The following is a 9,221-nucleotide window of genomic DNA, read 5'->3' as shown; positions in this document are numbered from 1 at the left end:
GTTTGCTTTTACTAAATGGAAAAATTACGGTGGGGGTTGGATGAAATGGAAATAATGAACATAGCAGAAGTGATAATTGATAATTCTTGCTTCTTATCCTTCGTGTGCTTGACCTATAATCTTACAATCACTTGGCAGACTGAGTCCAAAGTTCGACTTGTTTCACATATGTATTATAGGCAATGGCGAGCTTGCAACCTATTTTGAAAAATTACGGTGGGTGAACTTTCAAAAGTCAATGAGACATGAAGGCTCCAATGAAAGAGCTAGTGATAACGTACGTCGGGGTGGATGTGCTTTTCGTTGAAACAAAAAAAAGAAGAATTTTTAACGATTAAAAAAAAAAAACGTCCATATAGGCTAACATGTAGGGCTGCTGACTCTGACGATAGGGGGCGTTGTGAAATGAGACTAAACGGAGCTATATGGTTGATTCGTAAACACATACCAGTGAAAAACAAATCTCCGAATAGACAATAAATACTTAATTTTAATTAATTGATATGTTTATGCACTTACGGAATCTTGTCGTTCGTATCTCTGAAGCTAGATTTCAATGTCAACGCTAACAATTTGATTTGATTTGATTTGATTTATGTTTATGTATTCGCCACTCTTGGGTTGGGTTGCGCTTGCCATGCAGCCAAAGGGATGTATTTCACACACAATACTAACGGACTTTCGATTACTCGTTCAAACTATTTTGTTTTTAATTGCCTAAAATTCAGATGATACCATGCGGGTGATTGCAGCTTTATACTTACTCCTGGCTAATTAATCTTCTCACTGGTGGTGATGGTAACCCCTTGCGTGCCTCCCCGGGTGATGTCACGACTGCCTTGGCACTGGACGAAAACTGGAACATCCGTTCTCTCCATGTGAACGCATCTTCAAGGGCCCCTCCGCAACCTACGGGTACGTTCCCACTGTTGGCGGAGTCGCTGACTGGACGTACTGAAACCCATTTTGAGCCATCCACACTATCAGGCATACAACCCGAAACATCGGATGCGTTGACACTCTCCGACGCAGAGGGCGTCTCAGAAGAAACCATCCATCCATCCATCCATTCCATATTTGACGTCTCCAACGCTTCAATCATTATTGGTGCGCCAGCTATGAAGATGGTTGTCCCAAGGAAGAAAATTCGTTTATATCTTCTGCAATTGATGCAGTCGAAGGCAACGGAACATCTGCCACTAAAGAAGGTTGGGTGTGGTCCTCAATCACATTGACACCTTGGGTGATCCTCCAGATGCTTGTCGCCATCTTTGGCATCATCGGTAATGCCCTCGTCATCGTTGTTCTGTATCAGCACCGTGCTGCCAACCGAGTCACTGATACCCTGATCGCAAACCCAGCCGCAGCTGATCTCTTGACGTCTCTGTTCGTAATACCCCTTCCCATGGCCCGACAGGTCCCAAACACGTGGGAGGGTCAGATCTACTGTAAGGTAGACCTATCTTCTGTTCTAATGTGGGCCAACATGAGCGTCTCAACTTAGTACCTCCTTATCGCCATAAGCATCGAGAGATACATTGCGATTGTTCATCCAGTCTACTTCGCTATGATCCTCAATCGACGGCGGGTTAAGTTTATCATACTCCTCATCTGGGTTCTCAACTACTTGATCACGGCCACGTTTTCTTTCTTCATCGTCAACTCCTATGCGGGTAGATGCACCATGATCTTCTCAACCGATTACATTTCCATTCTTGTCGGGACCGCGCTGTTCGTCTACCGAGTGTTCTTCCCCTCCCTTGTCATGTTGATCCCCCTGGTTCTTATCGTGAGGAAGCTGAACCGACAAGCCACCTGGTTCCGGTCAAAGACCCGCGTGATAGCCACCGAAGACAATATCTACCTTGCCGCCAGGAGCCGCGTCATCCAGCTGATGCTGATCGTCATCTTGGTCTACGTGTTCTGTTGGACACCAAGTCAGTTTGCGTTCTTGCTGTACACCCTCTCAGTGATCCCATCCTGGTATCCATACAGTATCTATCACCGGACCCTTACCCTCATCGGCTTCTTCAACTCTTGTGCCAATCCGATCATCTATACCTTGCGTCACTCACAGTTCCGTCAAGCCATCATGGATATCTTCAAGAGAGCTGTCACCAGAGGAAATTCTTTGTTTGGATATCGACCATCCCCTCAAGAAACAGCAAAGAGATCCCGGTAGAAAAGTGGATACTGCCAGAGCGCCCTAGGCCTATCTCGACTCAACCATTATAGAGGTTATTTTCATGTCAAGATGGGTTCACATGGTTTTGTTTAAAAACGTCAAAAACGCCAAAGTGCTTCAGTCAGATCGGCAATTTCGGAGATCGTAAAAAATCATAACTATTTCCCCCCTCCCCCCTTTGTCTTTCTGTCTGTTGTTTGAATTTTAAAGTATAGACAGCAAAGTTGGTCATATGACGACCTGTTATCTTATCGGTATAGGCGTACGGGGAGGAGGCAGCCCCCCTCCCCGAATTTTGAAAATGGCAAAATATTCTGGCAAACACCACCTCATATTCGGGAATCGAGGGCCCGAAAAAAAGCGATTTCTGTGTCATTTCTTACTCGCTCTCAAAAGTTATAAACTGCAAAGTTGATAAACAGATAAGAGACGCCAATGGCTTTCGCAAAAACATTACCAAAAAACTTGAATACAAAATAATGTGCCCTTATCCCATATAAGCCAGGTTTATAAGTAAATTTGATTTACTTCATCGATAAAGTTATTTACCAAATACACACGATTCAGCATTTATTGAGCAGTGAAAACATGGCACTAACTTTAAGGTAGGCCTACCCTGAATCTTGCAAAAACAAAAATAATCATAACTTTATTTAGAATACTGTAGAAAAAAAAGCTTCACAGTCTGTATTTTGAATTTCGTAAAGGACGTCACCGTATTTGTATTAAATTGTAAATCACTATATCGTATTGTATTCTGAACATTGTATCTTTATCGTATTCTGAGTTTTGCAAAAATTAATTTCAACGTATTGAGAATATTATACATAGGCTTAACCAGGAACGTAGCGCGAGTCTTGTTAAGCCACTTACACGCCATCATGATCCAACTACGATCCGCATTTAATAATTATGATCATTCAAAATAATTTATACATTCTTGGTAATTAATCTAATGATTTAAAACTAAAAGTCCAGTTTTTAGCAGTTTTATCATCATTTGGAACCTGTATACATCGGGAACATGATGTTTGTTTAGATTACTAAGTCGAATACAATTGTAATTTCTTCGATTAAATCTAATGGCAGGAAGAGTGCGGTAGGCTTTAGTTAAAAGGCAAGGGCATCAGTGGGGACGCAGGTCCGAGGACGCAAGTTCGAAACTGAGTCACGTCTTTCGGATGGTGAGGTTTAAAGGTCGGTCCCCAGACGTAAATAATCATATCTGATTGATACACGTCTGTAAAAACCCAATAGGCCTATATATACACACACATACACACGATTGACATCAAGGGACGGTGTTTGAGGGGGTCATATCATCTACTTTTCCTGTCCGTTCCGTACGTTCCTTTCTTTTCCTCTCTCCCATTTTGTCTAGGTTCTGTTTTCTTATCTCTTTCCTTTTTTTCTTCGTCGTTCATGAGGGGGGGGGGGGGGGCGTGTGTACTAAGCCACTAGCCCATTTCAATAAATAAATAAGTTCACTGTATTTTGAATATTGTAAATTACGGTATTTTGAATATAGTAAATTATACAAAATATTCTTTGAAAAAAGTGGTAAATAAAGGCCAATTCACTGTATTCTGAGTATTGTACTAGTTGAGTTGAGTTGAGTTGAGTTTATTGGTTTCACATTTAACATATATTTCACAAATATAATACAGATAACAGAATATACATAAAAGACATATTGTTTCATAATTTAAAAAAATGATTATAGTAATTAACAAGGTATTCAGTTGATTCCACTGTATTTTTAATATTGTAAATATTCAAAACATTCTGAAAAAGTCAATTATGTCATTAATTGAGCGATAATGCATAACGAGTATGAAAAAAGAAAATTATTTGATGATCTTGTATGATTGCTCACACGCACCCTCCCCCCAGCACAATTATGATGGATTTCCCCGTTGTAACCATTCTGACTTGAGCATTCAATTGCATTCTATGCGGTCATAGATTTGGTTATGTTGTCTTTTCCTTCAAGCGCAAAAAGGGCAAAGGGTTAATGCAGCAACCAGGGGCATCGCTAAAGGAGGGGGGGGGGGGTGACCCCCGGCTCTACTTTTTTTTTAATACCGCAAATGTGTCACATCTATCTTCAAAAAAAGAAAGGAAAAGGAAGAAGAATTGAAAACGAAGAAAGGAAAGAAAAGAAAAAGGAAAAGGAAAGAAGAAATAAAAACAAGAACGAAGGAAGAGGGAAAAAGGAAAGAAAATGGATGGAAAAGATAAAAAGGGATATAAAATATACGTGAGAGAGATGAAAGATGAAGAGGAAAGAATTAGCAGATCGACAACAGAAAAGAACAAAACAAAAGGAGAGAGAAAACAGTGACAAGATGGAGAAATAATAAACCATGATGGATGATAAGGGAAGTAATAGAAAGAGATATGAGAATGACGAGGAACAAGGTCGGCAACGCCCAGCCCCTCCCACTGAGAACTTCAAATCACCGTTAGTACTCGAGCAACGGCTGCCCCTTATCATTTACCATATCCTTATTCTCCTCTCTTATATTCAACAATGTATATTCCTGACGATGCTTGTCGTGTAGATACGTAATTCTTTCTATATTTTTGTTAACTGTAACTTGACAATAATTATTGTACTGTAATATTTTGGGGAACTGTATTTTTGACTCTATAACTTTGATTTCGTTATCCTTTGTTAAGAGGGATGAGAATAATCATGGATGGACGGATTATAATAAAAAAAAGTTGAATTTGAATCACAATTTATTCAGGCCCCCTCCAGCTCATATTCGGGTAGAGGTGTGTTATATTTGTTAAGTTTTTATATCCTATCTAAATTACAAGCACCACGCCGTCAGCTAGTACCTCCCCCCTCCCACCCCCGACGAAAATGTGAGAAAGCGAGCTGTTTAAGTCAAGATGGCGACTTGTCGAGGTTTAACAACTCGCCTTCTCCCTGCACGTTTAAGCTTCAATGTAATACCTTAACTATTCACATATTCCAGAGTTACAACGCACAGGGCTTATAAAGATCATGGCCTTCTACTTGTTTTATAAGGACATGGGGGTTTGCGAAAGTATGCGAATCAGTAATAATACATTTCATATCACCAAAAACGTCTGCTTTTCAACTTTGCTGCTCCCCATTGGGGATGTTTTTATTTAAGACACACTCTTACAGAGCACACCATCCAAACAAAACCCAAGAGAGGGAAACTGCTCCTTTGTCAATGACCGAAAATGCTTACGCAGTCGTTATTGTTAAAACAGCTGAATGTTCTCATTAAGATGCACATAATCAGAAGGCGGCGACTATCATTAGATCAAAGAAAGAATCACGTTGAATGTCCATCGGTAATAGGTCCATGGTATGACCGAGGTATTAGGTTGATTTATGAAAGTCTTCGCGAATAGCCTCGCAGCGGTTTGTTTCATGACGTTAAGTTTCATACGCTTCATATTTCTGCATCTTATGAGGCCTAAACAAAAAAGATGTTGTATTGCCCTTTAGGTGCCAAATATGGGTCGGTCATTCTGAAATATTTTTTTTTCGCTCCCTCTTTAGGCTGATATTTCTAAGTTTTGAATGTTTTTAACACATATTTTTGTATCAATAAAAAAAGATTCTTCTAAAAAACGGTAAAAAATGGAGATTTTTAGGACGGTCGCAAGCATGGGTGTCGATCCGTAACCGATACCTATTCATCAGGGGGGGGGGGGGTGATCTATTCATTCATCCCCCCTGATGAATAGGTATTATGTAAGGATCGAAACCCATGGTCGCAAGGGCTATATATACCAACGTCTTTTTTTAAAAACTGCTAACACAGAGCTCAGTGCATGTACGCGTTTGACTTTTGTTGCACGAAGTTTCCATAGGTTTACATGTAAAAACAAACTAAAACAACAACAACAAACACGGCGATTGGTTGTTTATTTCCCCGTCTTATTGGCGATTAGTAATCACGAAATAAAAACGGGACACAGATTTTACTTCATGTATAATGCATTGTCATTTATTTCATTTATAGTTAGCTTTTAACAATTAGAACACTTTTCATCAATTTGAGCCATTTAATATTTTTTACAAGTAAATAAAATGAACATTAACAGTGTTTATTGTAGTTTTCTCTCTGAAAACTGATATTAATTGAACTAATATATGCCCATGGTTCAATAAACATCAGAAATTGTTATTTTCCATGCATTCCTTTTCTTTAAAATTTACAATATATACAGTTTTTCTTTCTAGCCGATAGCAAAAATAATTTCAAATAAATAATCATGTTAAAGTATGCAGTTAGTATGCTTCAATCCTAGCTAATTAATGCACTATCATTGTAGCAAACAGATGACATAAATAGATGTTAATGATTAGCAAATAAGGCCCACTGGATAGAAAAAGAAACAGATTAATAAATATTAAGAAATTCTATACTCTATAACAAAATAAAAAAACAAAGATAAATCATATGGGGAGTAGGAAATATGCTTAAGTATAAAAGAAATGTCATAGTTTAGGACGGACATTTTGGCAGTAATAAACAAAGGAGAGTGAGAGAGAGAGAGAGAGAGAGAGAGAGGGAGAGAGACGTGCAGTATATTATGAGTAGTATGGGAAAGGCCAGCAAAACATCTCCATGTACCAGATGAAACATACCCTATTTAGAAAAGGTGGAGGGGAGAAGAAAGAGAGAGAGAGAGAGAGAGAGAGAGAGAGAGAGAGAGAAGAAGGGGGGGGGGGGAAGACAAATTATATAAACTGATGCAAAAATCTTGAGAGCTAGAGAAAAATAAGCAGACTGAGAGAGTGGCAGAGAGAGAGATGGAGGGATAGAGAGGAATGGTGCAGATGGAGGAAAAACAAACAAGGTCAATTGAGAGATGGAGAAATATAAGGAATGAGGAGAAGCCTGGCAAATAAATATTAAAATAGATTACAATGTGAATCCCCATTTAACCAGTATAACACAGGATTATTTCATGTTAGAACAGGGTAAGCTCCGGCAGAGTAACCACATAAAGACAAACATAAAATCAGGGGTGAAAATCTCACAAGACTCATTATGTTAGGTTTGCTATGGATACTTTCATGACCAACCAAAGTAAGAGGATTACAGTATTTCCTCTTAAACAGAGGGCAGTCATTCATTATACCAGTGCTGATTGTATGTAATGCCATCTGACTCCCTACACACACAATATCACTTTTTAACAAGTTATGAACTCGAGCATTAATTTGTTAAACTTAAATGAAGCATTGAAAGGTTGAAATGAAATAAACATTGACATTGTTCTATATAATTACCTCATATCATCTGTTGAGAGCCAGAAGGGTGTTAACTCTGTGTAAAACGATAGAGTTAACGCCCTTCTGGCTCCGAACAGACAATATTCAGCGCATCTTTGTGAAGGTTAAAACTTAATAAATAGCTTTGTATAACCTATAAAATACATGAACTACCAAATCAACTCAATTCTTTTAAATTAGCTGGGGAGAAGAGGAGGAGACTTCCCAAATATTTGCAACAATGAGAATACATTTCTAGAGGCATCAAAGAGGCAGAGAAAACAGAATTCTCTCACACACATCTACAAGTTGTTTTTACTCGCACTCAGTTAACTGTACCTCTTATTAGAAATTGTACACACACCTGCACTGCACCTCACCAGTACGACAATTCACCTGACGGTGGCCTGTACTGCAACTGAAGAAGAAGAAGAAGAAGAAGAAGAAGAAGAAGATGATGCAAGGAGGGGGGGGGGGGGCAACTTCCCAAATATTTTCAGAAATACAAACATGTTTCTAGAGGCAGCATTCAGGCAGAGCCACTCTCACACACATCTGTAAGATTTTGGGATTAAGCAAGACGACATTACTCTTCGGTTTCCATGGGAACAACTGTCTGCATCAGATAACTGCGACTTAAAAAGAAGGAGAATCCATTAATGGTGAATCCCTCATTAGTATTCATTAAGTAAGCTAAAACGCTAACATCAGTTCACAGACAAATTACAAACTATTACACATCTGTAAAATACGTAACATCTTGACTTGGGTCCCCCCCTCCTTAACTTGAGTTTCTATTAGAATGGCATCAGCAGATTATAATCTTCTGTGCTTGTGAAAGGTTGCAATCTTATCAATTGTATAAGCATGGATTTGCATTTCATTCAAAATCAGGTATCATAACCACTAATTTATATGGAACATGAAGTGAAGAACTTTACACAGTGGTGTAGGGTGATTTCATTCATAGAGTCAGCACCGGAATACATGACCGGGGTAATAGTATATCTGTAAAGCACTTAGAGACATTGTATTAAGCGCTATATAAGCGGAATATTATTATTATTATTAAAGAATGACAGAGCCCACTTTAATTTGGCACTTATTTTTTTTCATCTTGAGCAGAACTTGACTATCTCACTCCACTTATTATGTAAGAATATTAAATTTAACGTAAAGCCCCACTGCACTACTTATAGCTACTTGCGCCCTCTATATAGCAAACAATGCCTAATCAGTGCCTGTTGGTCCGCCCTGATCCCCTTTTTCTTATGTTAATTGAGAACTGATTTGATTAGATAACCACCTGTCAGTGACCTTACAGAGAGGTCTAATCCCTCCTGGCTAAACTAGTGCAGACGGGCTTTAATCAAATTAAAATATTTTTTTTTTTTTTTTTTAGTTTTCATAACTTTTGCTTGCTCCAATCGATGGAGAATTGGATAATAGTGTAGTGACTGAAGAGTCAAATGCTTGTTGCTTAAATTGTGAATCCGTAGAATGTCCCGATCTAATAAAATGGTTTGACGGTTTGTTTAACCCAACTGCTAATAAAGCATGTGTATGCTTGTAAGTAAGCAACTAGGGGACAGACGGCTTCATAAAGTCCTCTACGAGGGACCTCCCAGTTACGAGACCACTCCTCTAACACAGAGCTTTTGCGTCTCAACTTCGTCAGAAATAGTTTGCTTTCATACATACTGGCCATTGTGATTGACTGCAATGATACAGGGTTGGCAACAAGAAATTGTCGATATATTTCTC

At 38.8% G+C, this 9,221-nt stretch overlaps 2 protein-coding genes across 2 annotated transcripts; both read left to right on the top strand.

The window, feature by feature from the left end:
* Nucleotides 1-1,081: 1,081 nt before the first annotated feature.
* On the top strand, nt 1,082-1,511 carry LOC115921388 (allatostatin-A receptor-like; the record flags this gene model as incomplete). Its single annotated transcript, XM_030978834.1, has 1 exon — nt 1,082-1,511. A coding segment is annotated over one exon (423 nt), but the record flags the coding sequence as incomplete, so codon positions are not given.
* LOC115921387 (mu-type opioid receptor-like) lies at nt 1,505-2,240 on the top strand (the record flags this gene model as incomplete). Its single annotated transcript, XM_030978833.1, has 1 exon — nt 1,505-2,240. A coding segment is annotated over one exon (678 nt), but the record flags the coding sequence as incomplete, so codon positions are not given.
* Nucleotides 2,241-9,221: the final 6,981 nt, after the last annotated feature.

The sequence above is a fragment of the Strongylocentrotus purpuratus genome, unplaced genomic scaffold, assembly GCF_000002235.5.
Source record: "Strongylocentrotus purpuratus isolate Spur 01 unplaced genomic scaffold, Spur_5.0 spur5_scaffold_1, whole genome shotgun sequence".
NCBI classification, from domain to species: Eukaryota; Metazoa; Echinodermata; class Echinoidea; order Camarodonta; family Strongylocentrotidae; genus Strongylocentrotus; species Strongylocentrotus purpuratus.
Note: the sequence above shows the minus strand (reverse complement) of the source record. Positions and strands in the feature narration are given on the sequence as shown.